The 21,648-nt window shown below is 39.0% G+C and overlaps 1 protein-coding gene across 1 annotated transcript in view; it reads right to left on the reverse strand.

Moving 5' to 3' along the window:
* Positions 1–4,575: 4,575 nt before the first annotated feature.
* Positions 4,576–21,648, reverse strand: part of GRM5 (glutamate metabotropic receptor 5) — a 144,838-nt gene continuing 127,765 nt past the window's right edge. The window contains exon 8 of the mRNA XM_081797334.1: positions 4,576–10,118. Within this exon, the coding sequence (XP_081653460.1) occupies positions 9,185–10,118 (934 nt within the window). The 3' untranslated portion in view covers positions 4,576–9,184. The remainder of the gene's footprint in view (positions 10,119–21,648) is intronic.

Consider the following 21,648-nt stretch of genomic DNA (forward strand, 5'->3'; position numbering starts at 1 on the left):
AAATTAGAAGACTTAAGCTTTAATGATCACTTTTAATTTTCTGTGAGTTATTTGTATTATTTTTTTAAAAGATTTATTTATTTAATTGAGAGAAAGAGAGAGACAGATTGAGGGGAGTGGTAGAAGGAGAGAATCTTTCAAGCAGACTCCCCACGGAGCATGGAGCCAGCCACGGGGCTCCATCTCATGACCCATCAAGATCAGGACCTGAACCAAAACCAAGAGTTGGACTTTAAACCAACTGAGCCACCCAGATGCCCCAGATATTTATATTCTTGTATTAATTTTGATTTAATTAGTATTTGTATTTTCTTTTTTTTCAACACCTTCAGTTGAATGTTTAATTAATTTATTCTCAATCTATTTTTAAATGTACACATTTAGTGTAAAACATTTTCTTTGGCATACTCTTTAGTGGTTATACAGATTTTAATATGCAGGGTTTTCACTAATGTTTATTTCGAAGTAAGTTGTAATTTCAGTTTTCTTCTTCATCCTAAAAAAGCTCTTAGAAAAGAGATTCCAAATAAACATATTTCTTTTGCATATCTTTTTTTAATTTCAAAATTCATTTTTTTAGTCAGTGAATGTAGACTATATGATTTTTGTTTTTTGGGATTTGTTAAGATTTCCTTTGTGGTCAAATTCAAGGTTAATGTTTATAAATGTTTCATGGATGATGAAAAGAATGTCTATTATCTGTTAACAAGAACAAGGCTCTAAGTAAATTTGATTATGGTATTTATGTTACTTGCTTCCTCTAAATTCTATTTTTTTCTTTTCTTTTTCTTTCTTTTGGCTTCTTGCTGTATTTGTGAGTTAAGTATATTAAAAAGATTCATTGTGATTGTGGAATTTTTGTGTATGTATATTTCTATTAGTCTTTGTTTTATATGTTTTGAAGCCATATTGTTAAGCACATATAGGTTCAGGACTCTTCTGTTTTCCGAGTAGTTTTATCAATTCAAAATATCCCTTTGGCCCTCTAAATTAATTTAATTTTGAATTACTTCTCGTCAGACATTAATATATATACACCCACCTTTGTTTATTTAGCATTTGCCTCTCTCAGTGTTTTCCATATGTGAGGGTTGGGTTAACTGATGGTGCTGGTTAACATCACTCAGTAACACAATCGCATTATTTTGTCTTTAGGCCTTAGCTTCCTTTAATATTTTATCTGTTTGTTGGCCTAGTCATCATTACTTGTATTTTTCTTGTGTCCCTCACCCCCACTTTGTCCATTTGGAATGGCTGAATCTCAGCTCCTTCTTTCTTTCTTTTTTTTATTATTTTTATTTATTTATTTTTTTAAAAGATCTTTTTATTCATTTATTTGACAGAGAGAGAGCACAAGCAGGGGGAGTGGCAGACAGAGGGAGAAGCAGGCTCCTCACTGAGCTGGGAGCCTGACATGGAGCTCTATCCCATGACCCTGGGATCACAACCCCAGCTGAAGGCAGACCCTTAACCAACTGAGCCACCCAGGCACCCCTTGGCTCCTTATTTCTTAAGAATTGAATTTGGGGCTCTGTTATTATGCAAAGAGCAACAAAGCATTTCTACTGGCTTTTCTCTTACTGACCAGATAGAACTAGCTAGGGTATTCCCCTAATTTTGCTGCTTGATTTCTCCTAGATTATTAGGGTGGGTACTTGCTGTCCTAGGATAAGAACTTTTCTCTCTGTATACATTTAGAGTTTTTAATACCTCCTTGGAGTGTGGGGTGAGGTGGATATACTAGGGTTAATGATGTGATTTGAGCTCTTCAGAGAGAGAAAGTATGTGACAGAGAGAACCTCAATACCCAGGGAAGTAAAAGGTTGAAATCATTATTTTGAGTATGTAGGAGTAGAAATGCATTATTATGGTATATGCTGTAGACACACCCATGTAACTTTGCATATTTAGGTAAGTTAGAAAAGTTTCTAAAATAACAGTCTTATTGTCTCCTACTGCTCTTGGCATACAGGTCACTGGCTACTTAACATCTCCTAATGCTACAGTGTCACATATTGCTTCATCCAAGGCTGTTGGAATTGAAGGAACCACCCAACATATCTGATGAAAACAAAAACAAAAAAAGAAAGAAAAAGAAGAAAAAGAAAAAGCAAATCCTCAGCTTGACCCCTGAGAGTAAAGTTAATGTGCTGGTAGAGCACTGAGAAATCAGAAAATAGGAGGAAAGTGGAAAATAAAATTGAGTAAGACTTCCCATGGCTCAATAAAATGGCTCTGAAGGTGATGCTATCAATCCTTTTTTTTTCCTTCTCTAAAAGCCTTAGATCATTATGGAAATAACAATTATTTTTCAAGACTGAAGGAAAAAAAGTATGTACAAATTATAAATTTTATATCATAGCATTTTCAAAATTCATTCTATGAAGCTCTACTCAGAGGAGACTACTCATAAATAATAATAATAAAAAACAACAGACTTCTGAAGTTATTGTATATTAGCATATTTAAAGGGTGGCAAGTTCTGGGGGCAGCTGGGTGGCTCAGTCTGTTAAGTGTCTGCCTTCGGCTCAGGTCCTGATTCCAGGGTCCTGGGATGGAGCCCCGTGTTGGGTTCCCCACCCAGCGGGGAGCCTGCATCTCCCTCTGCCTGCTACTCCCTCTGCTTGTGCTCTCTCTCTGTCAAATAGATAAATAAAAATCTTAAAAAAAAAGAAAAGAAGAGTGGCAAGTTCTGAAGCAAAGGTAGTCATTTAACTTAGAGCTACTATGTTTTCCAAACTTTTAAAACTCTAAAATGTTTTATGAAACACCTGTTACTATTTAGCAGTTCAGAAAAGCCAATTTACTACATTATGTAATTTTCATGGACATACCATTCATATAATTTATTATTTAACATTTGTCTTGTTATAGAAACATGATAGCTAGGTAAAGCTTCCTTTTATGTCAACCAGTAAAAATACAAGCAATATTGGGGCGCCTGGGTGGCTCAGTCATTAAGCATCTGCTTTCAGCTCAGGTCGTGGTCTCAGGGTCCTGGGATCAAGCCCCGCATCTGGCTCCCTGCTCAGTGGGGAGTCTGCTGCTCCCTCTCCCACTTCCATTGCCTGTGTTCCCTCTCTCGCTGTGTCTCTCTCTGTCAAATAAATAAATAAAATCTTTAAAAAAAAATACAAGCAATATATAAATAAGTCAAATGTGTCTGATATATATACCACATAACTAGCCTGCTTATATAAATGTTTATATGGGTCATATACCGAAAAAAGACACATATATCACAGCAAAAATAAATGCCTTTGGTCTGGAGTAAAAGCTAATTTAAAATATTCATTCATGGGGCGCCTAAGTGGCTCAGTTGGTTAAGCGACTGCCTTCGGCTCAGGTCATGATCCCGGAGTCCCTGGATCGAGTCCCGCATCGGGCTCCCTGCTCGGCAGGGAGTCTGCTTCTCCCTCTGACCCTCCCCCCTCTCATGTGCTCTCTCTCATTCTCTCTCTCACAAATAAATAAATAAAATCTTTAAAAAAAAATAAAATATTCATTCATGTGGCTGTTTTCCTATAACACTTTTTGTTTAGGACTCTGAGAATAGCCACAGAGGCTGAGTCTACAGGTTTCCTTCATAGAATTTACTAAAATACTTCTTAAAAAATAATAAACAGGGTGAAATGTAGTAAGTGATTCTGAATTTCAAAATACTTTGAGAAAATAGTGGAAATACTATACTGTGTTTAAGGAGATAATTTCATTAATATAATTCTATTTATCTACCTATGTATCTAGCTGACTACCATAAAAAAGTAAATGCTTGAGACTTATTTTTAAAAACTGATCATTCATGTATAGTATAACCAAAAAATTGGCCAGTGTTCAGCATAGATTATAACAGAAGAAAATCATTCTTTCTGTCATGTTTAAGATCATTTTGCTAAGTCATCCTAGGTGGACAATTCTGAGGTTGCATGAATTCAAACTTCAATAGGCTTCCTCCCCACCCTAGCCCAGTGATATATGCTTTAAGTTGGACAAGAATTTGTTATAGTTCCACAAATAATATTAGACATAACATATCTAGGCTGAATATTAACTGTATAATAAATTCCATGTTACCACGAATAAGAGCTATTACCTACTGAGCATTTGTCATGTACCAGGAATGCTGGAAATGAAATCTCACTGGTTATTGTAATTCATCTCTACATTTAAAAAAAGGGGAACTGAGTTATAGAGAACTCAAGGTAATTTTTCCAAGGTCATATGGGTCAGGGTGATGAATTTTTTAATTCACTGCTATTTCTATTGCATTGGCTAGTTTTGACTGGCCTACCGTGAGTCTATGGAGTCTTAGAAGACTCATTTGATCTTTAGAAAATGATTTGCTGAATGTGGTCCAGGTATCTCTCACCTCAGCCCTAAGTTTATATAAACATATGCCCATTTGTATTACTTCAGAATAGAAGACACTGAAGTAGTAGAGTCTGACAAAGCACACAAAATGGCTTTCTTTTTTAAGATCAAACATATTTTGTATCAATTTCCATATGTATAAGAATATATGTGTATACATATGTATATAAATAATACAATGTAGGGAAGCAGAGAGAAGCTAGGTTTTAAAATCTACATTGTTTTTCTCTTCCACACATCATGCTTTTAGGTTTTAGTTAATCTGTGTTCAAGGAGTGTAAATTTGCTTAAGAATCCATCAAAGTAGAAAGTGATTTGACAAGTAATTTTTTTTTCTGGTAAAATTATAAAGATATGCCCATACATGCACACACAAACAAACATACACACCGAAACACATATATAGATGGACTCAAAAGTAAAATATCTCCATAGATGTTTGTATGTTTGTATACACAACCAGACATACACAGATATATAAACACACATAATCTATATTATTTTTATGATGTAATCTCTGTCAACACAGATAACTGTGGAACTATAATTTGTATTTGTATTTCCAGACACACAAAAAACAGTATAATCCCTACATGCTTCATTGTTTAAAAAAAATATTTATGTCTTAAAAGATGTTTGTAGATGTCTTTGAGGACAGCATCTCTGGTTGTTTTGTGGTTGGTTTACATTTTTAATTTAATCTATTGTCCATAAGCTACTATGTAAATCCCATAATTCAAATGTGTAGATCATTCAGAATTTAAAGATGATTTAATAGTATGGCTCTTTGGGTCTTGGAGAACACTATTAAGACAACATTCTAAACATTTAAGGGGAAGAATTTTAAAGTCACACCATAGTTTCTTTTTTAATATTTTTCAAAAAGTAACTGACTTCACAAACACCAACTATAACATGATTTAGACAACTGAGAAACAGGCAAGTGTACTTTTAAATGCTAAAAGAAAATACATTTATACAAGTACAAAGCAAAACAATGCTGATAAAAATGTTAAACTTTATGAAAAAAATCATTTGCAATTCACATCAAAATAATTTAACATTCTCTATTGTTTTAATAGTACAAGCTGCAACAACAGAAAAAGAACAGATACGCGCACACAATTTTAAAACCAAATCAGTTAAAGTGCAGAAAAAGTAAGTACAAGCACTTATAGCCCACACAAATCTTTTAGGATTGGCACCATCTTTCTAAAACATCTATATTGTATATAGATTTCTAATTACAACACCACCAGCAGCTGCCATTGAATTCTAGAAATACACACAATATACATAGTATATTTGTTCACATTGGGAAGATCAGTGAAATTCAGCCAACTATTTTATACATGCCTCATTCTTCAACAGATAGTAGAGAATCTCCCAGGCCTCAGACCCTCTTGAGAGTGAATTTCAATTTATCTTTATGCTTTTCACTGATCTGTACTTTTTCACAGTATAAAATCGTAAATGGTTAACTATAGAGATTCTGCCAGCTCAAGGGTTATTAAGAAGCTGTGGCTAAATGTGAACTCAGATAATAGTTTTGAAGTCTCCAAAACATGTACATTTTGCTGGGAGACTAGCATAGGAAATGTTTTTTGTTTTTTTTTTTTCTTAAAAAGTGTTAAATTCCTGGTTTGGAAGTCACAGAACTGCAGCAGAGCCATTATAACAACTCATTCACAGTCAGAAATAGCTCCTAGTCTTCCTGATCACTTGCTGGGAACAGCAGAAGCTTGGGAAAGACTTTTACTAACAAGGATTTGCACATTTGGGGATTTACTGTTTTTCTTTGCTTCAGTCAAATTTCATATGATTTTCCTTTGCATACTCCCTCTCTGTTCCCCACCCCTCACCCAGAGAGATGCTTCTTCCCAATCCACATAGGGTCTTCTCTGCCCCTACTCCTCTCCCAAAACAGAAGAGTGAGTGGATTGCTAAGATGGTCCATATAACTTGATCAAACCAGGTCTTCTTTTTTTCATCCTGGGACCAAACTGTCCTGTAGGGTCACTTTTCTGAATCTCAGCATTTCACTGTACTTTCCCCTTCCTTTTGGTCATGCTGGTCCAACTGAATTATCACTGGGCACCAGGAACAGAATTGTGAAGTTCATATCCTAGCCCTAGAATGAATATTCAGTTCTCCTTGTAGATTTATTACTTGGAACCTGGTATTAGAATTGGCAAAGAGACAGAGTTAGCATCATTCCAAAATAAAAGATCCCAAGAATGCATTATGAATAATATTATGTATCATACAATGTACTGAATGAAGTGGCAAACGGTGCAGAAACACAGAGAAAAATACATCTTGTTCTCCTCTAATTGGATAAATTATTTTTCTTATTATAGTTTATCATAATTTCATATAGAATTATCAGATGGCAATTTGCATTGAATTTTAATTTCTGATGAATTTTCTCATAAGGTAGTGTACTTTTTAACGAAATATATTACTAAAAATTTAGAAGAGGAATTTGATCATGGAGAAAGTTTTTAAAAATATTTTTCTATCGGTCAATACAGAATAAAATGGAAATCAACCTAAGGGTTTAAGAAACAAATTTAAAACTTAGATAGTAGAGTATATTTGGAGAGGTTTCAATGTTTAAGAAATCAAGATGGTAATCCCCAGGTGAATGCCACCCTTTTCAAGAGGATTGAAGGGTGTTAATTCTTCAAAATACTTACATTTGTTTTTCAAGTAGAGGCAGACATTCACTTTCAATGAAACCATAAAGTTTAGCTAAATTCACTGTTTCATGAGTCTCATAATATGTGGGTTTCAGGGTGCTCTGATGACGTTATTTTCAAATCTGGCATGGGAGGTTTGATTTTTGAAAATTTATATTTTACTAAATTAATGTGTGCTTTTAATATTTTATACTGGGAGATTTGAGTAAAAAATTTACGAACAGATATCAGGAAAGTCAAGCAGTATAATGTATTATAACTTTTAAAACTGGGGAATGATAAATTATGCCAATGGATATATTTCCATTTCTCAATTCCTTTTTTAAAGTAGATGTAAAATAAAAAAATCCAAAATAAGGATACTGAGCTAAAGAAAAAGGTTTCATTTATTTTTCTTTCTGCTAAAAATATACTTCACAGCAAATCTTTTTCATAAGGCTATCTTTAGTATAAGGCTAGATCACTAAACTCTAAATTTATAGGACACCTCCTCCTTTTATTACTATGCTTATTTAAAAATTAAAAACAAAACCAAAACCAAACCAAACCAAACAAACAAAAAAAACATTTGGCACCTGAAGATAGCTGTAATGGGAGGAAGAAAGAGATGACAGTGGATGCAGGTCTTGAGCTATGAATTCTACCTATATGAGCCTATTAAAGCACATGTATTTCTATTATATCTTTAGATCTCTTTTCTGCAGTATTTAAAAAGTGACAGTATGAAGTGCACAAAATCATATTAAGAATTATTTTAAAAAGGAAATACTAATAATTGCTTTGCCTCTTTTTGGAATGGCTAAGAAAGACTGTGGTGGTTTATATTCATTAAGGTTCCTCTGTTTTAGTATTCTGTATTGCTTTGAAAAATCTACATTTGTCATAGTTCATAGCTGCCCTATTTAAGCAGCCAAGAAAAGTTAAAATCACTGCTCACTGGCATCGCTAAATCTCTGCTAAGCCGACTTGACACAGCTTAAAATTTCCAGTGTATTAAGATTGTGTTAACTTTTTGAACAACAGTCCCTTCGATCATGACGCTGTCTTCAGTGGGTCTACAGACCATTCTTCCAGTGGTGGGACTTGAACAGAGGAGCTCTTTGTGCATCAGGTTCTCAAAGGAAAGGAATGAAGAAGCCCAAATGCATATTTTAATATTTTAGCTGGCAATGCTAATGGAACAGCATTCATAAGGAGGAGTGGCCACATTTCATGAAAGAGATAGCCAAGCTGGAGCTCAGGAATTATTATTATTATAAAGAGAATTTCCAGCTACACAACATACCCCAGTGAGGGAATTACAAAACAGTATTCCAGAAAATATTTTTTTTGCTACTCCAGTATTGATTGGCAACATGGTGAAATAGTCAAGAAATCTTCCACTGGTTTTCTTGGTTAATGGAGGTGAATTGAAATAACTAGGTGGACTCCCGGATGCAGGCTTCTGGAAGAGGATTTCAAACCAAATCGGAGAGGAATGTCTCTGGTAAAAGCCCTACACAAGTCAGCGCAGCACTCATTATCCAGTTGTGTGTTATGCATGGGACACACTCACAGCAACGCCTCAGTAAATACTGGGCTCAAGGTACTGCTTTTCAAGGTCTTTACAGGACAGAAAAAAGAAAGAAAGAGAGAGAGAGGTTGACGTTTTGGTCCCAGATTTTGAGTTTGTTAGAAAATGTACATTCATGTTTGGTGAATCAAAGAATCTTCTGGGAAAAGAATTAAAGTAAACAAAACTTTTTACAGTTGCTTATTAACTATGCTTTTCCCCCTCCATTATGCTGTTTCACACTCATTGCTTCCCTAGAGCAAAGCACTTGGTATGGAACTGGTTCAACAGACTCCTTGTCAGCCCTCAAAAAGATAAGCAGTGTTTCTTAAAAGCCCATGTTTTCTAAGGCCACTAGAAGAAAATCTGCCAAAAGTTTGTAGTTGGTGTCTTCGTCGGTTGATGTTAAATAGCACTATTAATCTCATGTTTCCATTACGGGTGTACTTGGCATCTTCCACCTCGGGTCTTAACCAGGCAACTATGCTTGTCATGTGTCTACGTGAACGCGGGAGGCCACGGCTCCGTTAGCGGAACCCAGCGTGGTTTCCAAGGACATTCACAACGACGAGGAGCTCTGAGTGTAATCTCTTATGATAAGTGTGTCATATTTGGGAGACGAGGGGATACAGAGGGCCGACTCCGACACTGGCGAGTTGGGGGTGGTACTCCCCGAGTCCACCGAGTCTCTAAAGGGGGACGGCGGGGTGAGAGCCACCAACTCTTCCAGGTCCGGCTTGCCGGCCGCAGCCTCGGGCCCGGCCGCCGCCGGGGTCTCCCGGGCAGCGCCCCCTGCCGGCGGGGCCGCCGCCGCCGCCAACGCGGGCTGCGCGCCGCCAGTGACCTCGATGGCGGGCAGCGGCTGTATTTCGGCGAACGTCGTCATGGTCGTGGGCAGCTGGATCTCTTTGGGGATCAAGTAGGACGAACAGAGCGGGGCGCCCACGCCGGGCCCGGGCGCCGAGGTGGACAGCATCATGGAATTGAGCTCGCTAATGTTGGCCGTGAAGCGGGTCACCACGCTGCTGATCTGCTCCATGAGCGAGCCCTGCGAGGAGCTGCTGCGCGCCGCGGGCTCCGAGTGCAGCGACGGCACGTCGTCGTCCGTGCGGCTGGCCGAGCCCGCGCGCTGGCTCAGCGTGCTGATGGGCGATGGCGAGCGCGGGCGCGCGGGCGCCGGGAAATGCTCCTCGGCTTCCGCCACGTTGTACAGCGCCTTGGGGCCGGTGTCCGGGGGCTCCGGCCCGCCGGGGCCGCCGCCCCCGCCCCCCGCGCTCCCGCCCGCGCCGCCCGCGGCCCCCGCGCCGCCGCCCGCGCCGCCCGCGCCGCCCGCGCCCAGGCCGCGGCTCTCCGTGCTCTTGGGGAAGGGCTTGATGACGGCCGTTTGGTTGGGGTTCTCCTTCTTGTTGATGTGGATGGACAGCCGCTGCCACAGGTGCTGCCCCCGGCTGCTCTTCTCGTTCTGGGCCCACGTGACGGATTTTCCGTTGGAGCTGCGGAGAGAAGGGAGACCAGAGGTGATTCGAAGGTTCCCCAGGGCTGGGTGATGGGACTCGGATTGGGAGGGACTTTTCCTGGTCTTTCAGGAAATAAGGCGTCAGAGGACACCACGGGCAGAGATCTTGCAAGTGGCCTTCGGTTTATCATTACCACGAAAGTGTGTCGCGGGGGATAGTAGGAAGGATAAAGGATGGAGATTATGGAGATAACGCAGCAGTTCTGAGCCCACTGGGAGTGCAAGGGCTGGTTATGCTGCCGAGCTAGAAGCCAGGGTTTACAGTATTGGGGCGGTGTACAGAAGTGCCTGGTACTGGGCAAGGCTTCCTGAAGTTGGCAGCCTCGGAAAGGATACCTTAGACCTGGGACCTCAACTCACCAACTCAGTCATCAGAGGGGAGGGAAAGGGTACGAGTCAAGGGTTACCAGGAAATAGTCGTTCCGGGTCACTGTTTTATTCTGCACGCCAACGATTGGTGTATTTGACTAGGGATTTCTGTCGCAACTCCTGACTTTGAACATGGTTTTAGTTATCCTGGCTTATCTGCTGGGAAATAGGAATTCAGTGAACACATACACAAATTTCTAATTAATTAGAGCGTTTCTGCTTCACCCAAATTTTCCTCACAAATTTGTTTTTAGGCCTAAAACTTGAATAACAATTCTGTGAGGGAGCATATTGCCTTTGGCACCAGCATATTGATTTCCCGTTAGGGTCTTGATGAGTGTTACCTGGTTCACTTGACTTCTTAGGACCTTTCTCCCTCCTGCCTTTCCCCGAGCAGTCCATTTTGGTTTCCACCCTGGGGTCTGACAGCTGCTTTGATGAAGATACAATTGGTGCTCACCCTCAGGTGCCGACTGTGTCCTTCTTACCATTAAATAGGACACAACTTCTAAAACTACAGACCCTATATCAGGAACCTCACTAATATTCAGAAGATGTGGCCTGACCTTCAGGGATGTTCTATGGAGAGACCCTGGGGGGATTTCTCAGCACAAAGGATTCCAAGATCTCTGTAACTAGGGGGATCTCTTTTGTCCATACAGCTCTGTCCTAGGTGCTATGACCAAGAGATCACCTTGGGCAGTTTATGAACAAAAGGTTTTGGCCACTCAGTTTTCTCTTCTCAGCCAGGAGTGATGAAACTTAATCATACATAAACTCATCTAGCATTTGTCAACTATCCCAGGCAGGACCCCAGGAGATTCTGATTGTCTGGATTTTACACGCCCTCCATCCCCAAAGTGATGATGCAGCAGGTGTTTCCCAAACTGAGAAACTAGCAGGAAGCTCTCCTTTCTTTCTGGGTTCCCATTGCTCCCTTGGCTTCCTTGCTGGAGGGCTGAACTGCTTTTGCCAGGCAGGGGACTGACTTGTATCTGGAGCGCACATGCCTTGAGCTTCCAGACTGCAACTGCCAGATCCACTCTGCCTGAGACACCTACTCCTTTGATAACAGACCCATGTTTCTGCAGCTGCTATGACAGGATGCTTCCTCTTTCCCATACTGCTTCTCATTTCTTCATCTGTCCCTTCTTCATGGTCTTCCTTTTTCTGCTTCTTCCTCTTGAGATCTCATTCCATTTAATCTACCCAATATTTTGCAACCTGGTATCATTCAGAATTCTGGAATGTGATAATTTCCCCACCCTTGCCCCTCTTCCTGCAAAGGATGGATAAATTCTTTCCAGGTTTGGAGGTTGCTGTGCATCCCCAGTAGCAGAATGGGCCCTGCCAACCTAACTTTCCTTTCTAGGAGAGTTTCCGGATTTGTTTCTACATTTTTGCATTAACCTGACCTGCCACCTTTTATGTTTTTAGTGCATTACTTTCTTCTTCCTAGGTGTCTACTAACTTCTGGAACACGGCACAGAAGAAATGGGCCGGACTATTTATGGGATTTCATTGGGAGGATGGTTGCCAACAACCCCTTTTCTCTCCTACCAGCAGGATAAGAAACAGGCATCTTGGGAAGGACAATTAGCCTTTCAGGTTGCTGAGGCAATTTTTAATACAAAGCATGGGCTAGAAACTAGAAGCTTAACTGGATTTATCCTGCTAAGCTTTACTATAGAAAGATTCTTGCTCCCGACATAGAGAGGTTTTGATGGAACATAACTGTGGGTATTGATAGTGACAGTCTTTGGAGTCATATGTTGTAGTGCCTAAAAACATGATGGCAGATTGAAAAGCGTTTGGATGAATGTGCGAGAGGGAAGCTATCCTACCCAGCCAATCTGCACAGAGTACTGACATTTTCTTGGTCATGCCTTTGCTCATAGTGTCCATGGTCCTGTAGGAGAGAGAGCACCAATCTGCATACCAATGGAAATGGATGCTGGAGACACCAGAGAATTAGAGGCCAAATCTGAGTACTTCATTTCATTCCTTGGGTCATGAAAGGTTTTTTTTTTTTTTTTCCCCAAAATGGGAACTTTTAATAAGCATCTGATGGACGAATAGGATTCTTAAGCTAGCAGGACCATTGTGTGGTATCCTGGAAAGTGCAGTGGACAGAGGAACCTAAAATCTGTGTTCTAATCCTGGATCTGCCAGCCTCGATGCTTGAAAAATAATGGTCTGTAAGCCTTGGTAAAAAGCCGAGAAGATATCATTTAGTGAAGGTGGTTGTGAAGACTCAATGAGACAGTCCAGGTCAAAGGTTCTTGTAAGGAGAAGTTACCTAAGAGTGTTAGTTTTTGCATTCCATGTGAATACTGCATTTCAGAAAATAAAAACAATATACTCAAGAGGTTTTGAGCTCTGGCTGAGAAACAGAGAATTCAGTGTAAAGTAAAATATTTTATGTGGTAAAGCCATAAGATATTTTTGGTTGTTCCATCGGGTTTGGTCTGTGGAACTTTTTCCATGGTAAGTTATCTACTTGGTGATCCATCCACTTCACTAAATTCTACATTATTCCTCTTCCACAATTTACCTCTTCCTGATATGCTCTTTTATGGTGCTCCCTCCTCTCTATCTCTTCCTTCCATTTTGACTAAACTCTTCCTATTTTTTTTTTTTTTAATTTTACCTTAATTGTTTTTTCTTGAGAGAAGCTTTTCTGACCCCACCTGACTAGGTTAGATTCCTAGAGTCCTTGCATTAGGCACTTAATAACAAGGTATGTCTGCCTCATCTGCTGGAGTGTTCTGAGGGTAGAGGCAGAGGGTTCTTTGTTTCCTGTTATAGCCATAGTACCCAGTGCATGGTCTAGAACACAGTATGTGCTCAATAATATCTTTGAACTAATAATTGAGTGGATAAGTACATTTCATTTCAAAAAACCCATGCTGAATTGTTTTTGTTAGAATTACGTTTTAAAAATAATTCAATATTAAAAATCAATGTCAATGAAATTCTATTTATTTTCTCTTATGGATCTACTTTTTATATAACTGTAATCAGTAGTGTTCAGTGTATGCAAATAAAAAATATTTCATTAAGTACAAAAACACAGATCTTCATATCTCCTATGAAAATTACAAAGGAACTATTTGTTCCTTCTTTGTAATTTTATACATATATGTTTAGATGTATATGTGTATGTATGTATGTGTGTGTGTGTGTGTGTGTGTGTTCTAGTGAAACTTCTCAGTGATGAAAAGGGTAATTTATAAAGCATAGGACCTCTGCAGACCTCACCATCAAATCTTCCAACCAATTGAGATAAAATCATCACTGTTGCTGTTGTTGAGATTTTTTTTTTCTTTCCTACATCAGGATTATACATTTGCCCTAAGGGCCCTGAGGTAAGAAAAGGGAAAGCAAACTTTTCCTTACCTGTCTATAGCACCTGACCTTCCCCACTGAATATTTTAGGCATTAGAAAAGAAGGAACGAGGAATGGAGAGAGATGGAACAGATGGTTTGCTACATCTGGAAAGGACAGTTTGGCCAAAAAAACCCTGTAAAAACTCTGTGCTCTGTCCAGGCACCAATTAACCCTTTGCCAAATATAATACTATGTAATCTAATGTTCTTTCTACTATGACAATTGGTTCTTTTCTGGCAGGGAGAAAAAAGCATTTTGATAATGTTGTTTGAGGGTTGCATTTTTTTGTTTGTTTTTTGTTACAGTTTGTGTTTGCCAAAATGACACCTTCTACCTTTATTCTCAGAAGTCTGTTCTTCCTTTTTCTATTCCATGCGTGACACATAAATAATTTATTCACTTTAAGCAGGCTCTGAATGTCAGCCCAGTGACCTCTCCCAGTTTCTCTATTCACCTGCCAAAACCTGTAGGAATTAGCATTCTGCCACTGCAAACCATCATTAGGAGGCAAATGTTAATAAACAGAGTTTGACCATCCAAAAAGTCTATGGAATTTAGAATTTTTGTGTTCATTTTAAATGGCTATCAAATAAAAATAAAAAACTTTTAAAAAATGGCTGTTGAATGACCTGTGTGGTTCTTTCCTGAGAAATTGTTTAGGGCTTTATTAAGGCCATATAAATAATTAAAATCCTCAGAATATTTCACTGAATTAAAAAAACTATGCCTTTATCCTCTCTTTTGTTACATGGTTTAGGAGTACCTTTGTGAGTTGTACAGATCTAGGGCATCAAAATAAATATATTCTTTGAAAATTAGCACATTCTTTTCATGAAAAAATTATTTTCATTACTAAACCTCTCTTGTTTATGATTTTGAGTTGAGAGGCAGCCAGGAGAGAGGAACGGTAAGATTATGAGCTTCCTAATACAAAAAATATTTTTTAAAAATTTTAAAAAGCTTGTAATGTCACTAGCAAATACATCTTTGGAATGACTTCAGAAAATAGGCCAGTAAAAGAATGTCATGAATTAAGAATATTATAAGCAGAAAATTTCCAATTGCAGTTCCATTTCCTGCACATTTTCTTAAACTTTTGCTTGCCATAATTTGCTTTGAATTACAAAGTATGGAAATAAGGTTTTTAAAAGATAATGAGGAATTTGATATTGTTTATATTCAGACACTCTAAATTAGGTGGAATAATTTCTTTCTGAGCCTTGTCTAAAATCTGACATCTTGATTTTGACAATTACACTGAGAAATACACCATAATATATAAGAAAATGGCAGAGTCATCCATATAAATTTCCCCAGTTACAGCATAAATGGATGTAAATATCCATCTTGCTGACAAAAACAAGTTAAATGGCCGTGATGATGTGTGCATTAGAAATACATACATAGACAAAAACACTTGAGTAAATGGAAATGAATTACCTACAGTGACACAATAATCGAAACACTATCACCTTATATTTGCATAGTGCTTTATAAAGTACTTTAGGAACACTGATTGTCAAAGGTAGATAGGATCAATGTCTTGGTCTTCCTTTCAAACATGAGAAAACTGGGGCTCAGTGAGATAGGCGATTTGCCTAAAGTTAAGCATTTAGAAAATGACAACATGGAACCAATACCATCTCATGATTTCCAATTCATTTTTCATGACAGGACACCATCCATATTTGTTTTTTAAAGTGAGCTGTCATTTCATGGAAGAGAAGCCCTCAGATGTTACCTGGTGATGATATGCATTTTTAAGTCGATCAGTTAGTCATTTGATTTATATTCTCTATCACCGTATGTCTTTATTCTTCTTAATCATATACTTTGAAGTCTCAAGAAAGCACCCTACATCATTCTTTGGTTGTTAACTCAAACAGCACAGGTTGACCAAGCACTTCTACTAGTCAAGGATAAGGACAATGCCTCAATGATGAAGGCACTTATTTATACCACCATATAAATAAATATCATATAGCAATTTTCAGCCCCTCTTGTTTTTTTCCCCATGCTGTGATCTAGTAAAAGACAGTTGTCCTGTGTGTAGCACACTTATTTTCTCTCTGACTTATTTTGGCACACCATTAAATGAGAATGTAATTTCAAGGGTAACTATTTTGCAAATTTTGGCATTTCAACTAATATTGTAACAAATGACATGTGATACCTCTGCAAATGATTGTGACTGATCAGTATTTTTTGGTACTGTGGTGGAGAGTTGCTGATATGAGACTTCCCTCCAAGAGGGCAAGAGAGAAGATGCACATAGAAGGCTAACAATATGAGTTACTCATAATATTTTGATAGAAAGAGGTTATTTTTCTTTTCCCTGAGTCCTTGAAAGAAGGAAGCAGATGGGCATGTGGAAGGGTGCTGAGGACAAGGAGAATGAAAGATTGTGGAGCATGGGAACAAGTAGCTTACTGGGTAACTGTAGGGTACAGATCACAAGGGATTCAAAACTTCACAAGAGGAAGAAACCATTTCTAGCAGGAGGGGAGTGGCCAGGGAATGATGCTTGCCTCCAGAAGACAGATTGTATCTACACCTTGAAAAATTAGTAGATTATGGCAAAATCCAATAAGAGCACTAGGCATTGCCCTCCAGGAAAGATAGCAGTGACATAAGTTCAGGAATCCACAAAGGATATTCTAAGATAAGCAGTAGTCCTGTGTGGGAATGGATAAAGCATTAGCAGGTAAGAGTTTGGACTTTTTTGTCCACTATAAAAATGCTTTGTGGCCACCCATGACCTGCAAGGATCTTCTTTCTTTTCCTTTCTTTTGCTATTTTAATAACTCATTGGTAATTAATCTTGGACTTCTTATCAGTGTCTGGAAAAGATAGGTGGTCTAATTGACCAGAGAGATGGTCTAATTATTAGATACATATGTAAACTACATATTTGATCAATAAATGAATATATAAAGAAATACTCATGAGTTCTTTTCTGTGTTATTCTTCATCTGTAAGAATTCTTTTGTGTTATTTAATCTTTTAGGTATTCAATATTTCTGGAGCTCAACAAAAACAATTAAATGTAGGAATCATGCCAAAATCTTCTTTAAAACCTCACTGCAGATTCATCCATTGACCTTACTCCTTGTCTGCCCCAGTGCTGGTCCTACTTCAGGAATATGTTAAGGCCTAATTAATATCTGTTAAGTTAATTAGTCCTTCAGGCAATAAGGAACCAAGAAGATTGACACAAGCAAAAGAGTGGTGTCCAGGGTAGATTTAAGAAGCTGTTTTCAGGGGCACCTGGGTGGCTCAGTCATTAAGCGTCTGCCTTCGGCTCAGGTCATGATCCCAGGGTCCTGGGATTGAGCCCCGCTTCGGGGGCTCCCTGCTCAGTGGGAAGCTGGCTTCTCCCTCTGCTCCTCCCCCTGCTTGTGTTCCCTCTCTTGCTGTGTCTCTCTCTGTCAAATAAATAAATAAAATCTTAAAAAAAAAGAAGCTATTTTCATAGCGCAGGGGACACAGTATTAAGATGCTAACAGATGTGGAAAAAATGAAGGCAAAAAGGAATATACTGATCTGAAGACTGCTATGAAAGAAAAAACATTTGTCCTTGTCCATTGGTATTAGAGGAATGCAGAGAAAAGTTGCTCACTGGGGAAAGAAGTTTCAAGGAAGGATTTGCAAATAAAGTGGAGATTAACGAGGCCTTAAAGCCTGGAGAATGTTAAAATAACACGGATAAACAAAATCCAATTAATACGTGTGTTGCATATATGGCAAAGCAGCTAATGCCACATGCTCAATCCCAGGAAACCCTTCCAACAACCTGGTGGGGTGGACTTCTGCCTCCGTTTTAAGTAGCTGGGAGCGAGCTGTGGCTGCCTGCGTCTATGATAATTCCCCCAGAGAATGTCACTTGCTAGGCATTTAGTCCTTAATAAAATCCTTGCGGGACGAGAACCACTTGGCCCTATTTTAACTAGGCTTTGGTTTAATAGGACGCCTTTTCAACAGGCCACAGTCCATCCAGGGGTTATTAAAGTGCTCTGTGCTTCTAGCTGCTGCTTGCCCCACATCCTCCTAAGGAGAAGGCATCTTACGAAGGCCATGACGCAGCAACATGTGCCAAGCAGAGGCAAGCTGTTGGATCACCACAGAGTTCTCTTTCTCAAGTGAAGCTATTTTTTTAAATCCAAAATTCAGTAACCCGAACTCAAACTTCAAACTAAACTACTCCTCGTACTGAGATGTAAGTTCTAGGCTTTAGTTGAGGTGCTTCAACTAAGATTGGAGAATGTTTTTTATCCAAAATGGAAATGATTTTTTTCCAGCAATTACTACAAAGCCCAGATTACAATTTCATAAAGAGAGAACAACAAAAGACATGGCTATTTTACGTCCCTTGGCTGATGCTGCCGAGAGGACTTGGTGGAGGAATCCAGCTTGATTTAAAGCTTGAATAAAACATGGGATTAGGATTGATGACTAAGAAGAGGAGAATCCTGGGATGATAATAGCTCCCCCTGGAATAGAACTTCACACCTCACAAGGTGTTTTCATCTGTTTTATTATATTTGACCTTCACAACAGCTGTCTAACACAACACTTACTGCATGGTATTTTAAATCACTTATTTACAAGTCTGTTTCTGCACGAAGCCTGGAACACTCCAAGGGCAGTGACTATGTGCATTTCCTATGCTTAGTATGGTGCCTGGTGCAGGGTAGTGGGCTGGGAGTATCAGGAAAATGAAGCAAATTCTATCACTTGAATGCCTCATATAAACATATTATTAGGGATGCCTGGGTGGCTCAGTTGGTTAAGCAGCTGCCTTCTGCTCAAGTCATGATCCCGGGGTCCTGTAATCCAGTCCCGCATCGGGCTCCCTGCTCAGTGGGGAGTCTGCTTCTCCTTCTCCCCCTTCCCCCCACCCCGCTCATGCTCTCTCTCTTGCTCTCAAATAAATAAATAAAATCTTTAAAAAAATAAACAGATATTATTAACCTGTACTATAGATGCAAAACCTGAGATAAGGAACTTGTGCCCAAGTCAAATAAAAGGCAAAATACTGCCCCAAATTGGACTTTAAATCCAGAGTCATTGCCAACATGTGATATTGTCTGTGTGCTAAGGACACACCAAAACTAAAGGGCTAACAAGACACATCCTTATGGAGCATCCAGGGAAATGATAACACCCAAGTCTGTGTCCATAAAATGACCTGATAATAAATTCCAAAGCTCTCTATTAACATTGACCTGAACATTGCAGAGATGAATACTGAGGGAGTGGAGAATAAGAGAATGTCCCAGGATTGTGGTAATGGTTGCTGAAAAAATGACTTCTGCTTAGAAAAAAGATTCCTTATGCCTTATGCATAATAAGTGATGAATTAACATTTTTAAAAATAAATAATCCTTATGTTAAAGAATCCATTCAAAATGACTCATGAAACATAGGATTAGATGAAATAGTGATTCAAGTTTCCAGAGCACTTAGCTCTGCTGAATAGTTTGCCCTTATTTGGTATTATCCACCTAATGGGAGTATGGCAATAAGATTAGGTGGACATTGCAAGATTTTATCCATATTTTGTGGTGGGCGTAAAAGTAGCCAGTATGCCTCTGGCATTGACTTCTTCCTCTAGAATACAAGAATTTGAACTGATAACTCCAAGGCTGCTCCTTTTGTGGCCTTAGTTCTATCAGAGACAGTTCTGGTTCCCTTCTTCCCATTTACAGGAAATTATAAGCTATCAAATCTTTTGTCTCAAAATATACACAAAGATGTATATTTGTACATAACTACTAAATTATCTTATATATGTATTTCATGGGCAAGGACAGCAGCCTTACAAAAGATTTTGACCAGCTCCTTTTTTTTTTTTTTTTTCACCCAACAAAAAGGATGTTAGACAAGAAGAGGACTGAAGGAAACTGAGAGCAGAGAGCTGGGGAACCCAAGCAGTCCCATTACTATGTTGTATTATGCCACATATGTATTATGTATGCATTATGCCAGGCTGAAAGAAGAAGTTGAATATACTCACAGCAATTAGTGATTCTATTGGAAAAATAAGCAAAGGAAATTAGGAATCTGGTTTATATTTTTATATTTGTGGCACTTACTAAAGTTAATCATTTCTAGTCCAATAACAAGACATTAGCTGAACCCAGTTTTTGTCAGACTTACAAAATATTTCCCTAAGAAATTTCTTATAATAAGATTTCAGGAATTATTATAAGTTACTCAAAAATCTATAACTTTGTTCCTTTGTTTTCTTTTTTTTAAGATTTTATTTATTTATTCGAGAGTGAGCAAGAGAGAGAGAGCACGAGTGGGGGAGGAGCAGAGGGAGAGGGAGAAGCAGACTCCCCGCTGAGCAGGGAGCCCGATGCGGGACTCTGCGATCAGGACCTGAGCCAAAGGCAGATTCTTAACTGACTGAGCCACCCAGGTGACCCTGTTCCTTTTTTTTTTTTTTTTCCTGATCGATATGCTTTTATAAAACTGGTTGGCAAACTGTATAGAAAGTAAGAATGACCATAGGTGGTTCATGAATAAATGTCTCCATGGTCAAATAAATTAAGTAGATTTAAACAGCTTTCTGTGGAATTTCTCAAGTCTGTCTGCCTGCCTTCCTAATTTCCTTTCCTTTTCTTCCTTTCTCCCTCCCTCCTGCCCTCCCTCCCTCCCTTCCTTCCTTCCTTCATTCCTTCCTTCCTTCCTTCCTTGTTCCTCAGAGTGCTCACCAGGTGCGCCTGGAGGTGGGGCAGAGGGAGAGGGAGAAACAGAATCTTAAGCAGGCTCCATGCCCAGCCATCCAAGCCCCCCTCAAGTCTTTGTTTTGTAAGCATTACTGAAAATCTCCAAGAAGGACATATGGCATGTAGTATTGGCTACACTAATTTCATCCATACTGTCACTTCTGCCTTTTCTTCTCTCCTGCTCATGGAGAATCTCTTGTGCTTGGTCTAACGTTCTTCAGAATATAGTTTGTGAAGTTTTCTTCCAGGGATTCTAAAAACCTGAACTTGAAACTGCATTTCATGTCGCTTTCTCCCTTCGTTATTCAAATCTAGGCCTTATTATCTGGATCACAGATATAACTATACCTTAATGTAGCCTGCTTCTCCAGTTTCCATCAGAATGAGTTTTATTCCTTTACTGTCAGGGGCATGTGGGTGGTGCAGTCAGTTAAGCATCCAACTCTTGGTTTCTGCTCAGGGTCTGATATCAGGGTCATGAGATTGAGCCCCAGGTCAGGTTCCACCCTCAAGATGGAGTCTGCTTGAGACTCTATCTCCCTTTCCCTCTACCCCTCCCCTCTGTGCACTCTCTCTCAAATAAATACATAAATCTTTAAAAAAAAATAAAAGAAAAAGATTGTCAGTTTTTGCCTTAAAAAACCTCAAGTTTAGTGGGAAGAGACAGGTGACCAGATAATATGCAGTATTGGAGGTAAACTCAAAATACTTTAGAATTATGAGTTTGGGTGGATGTAAAATAGATTGTAAGAATTTTGGAAAGGTTTCAAAGAGGAATTGACATTAGATTTGGGTTTTGAAAACTGAGTAAGAGTTTGCCAGGCAGAACAGGAATGGGGGTTGGAAAAGATGATTCAAGGAGCAAGGAGGGGCAATTCAGTTGGAGACACAGCATGTGTTAGAGTGTGAGATTGTAGAAAGGAGTCAGTGTGTTTGGAGAGTGGTAAGAAATTTGGGGTTTCTGGAGAAGAGAACACATGTGTCAAAACATGAATAAAGGTTAAGAGTTAGAA

The sequence above is a fragment of the Leptonychotes weddellii genome, chromosome 11 (assembly GCF_054177405.1).
Source record: "Leptonychotes weddellii isolate Sample4059 chromosome 11, ASM5417740v2, whole genome shotgun sequence".
NCBI lineage: Eukaryota > Metazoa > Chordata > Mammalia > Carnivora > Phocidae > Leptonychotes > Leptonychotes weddellii.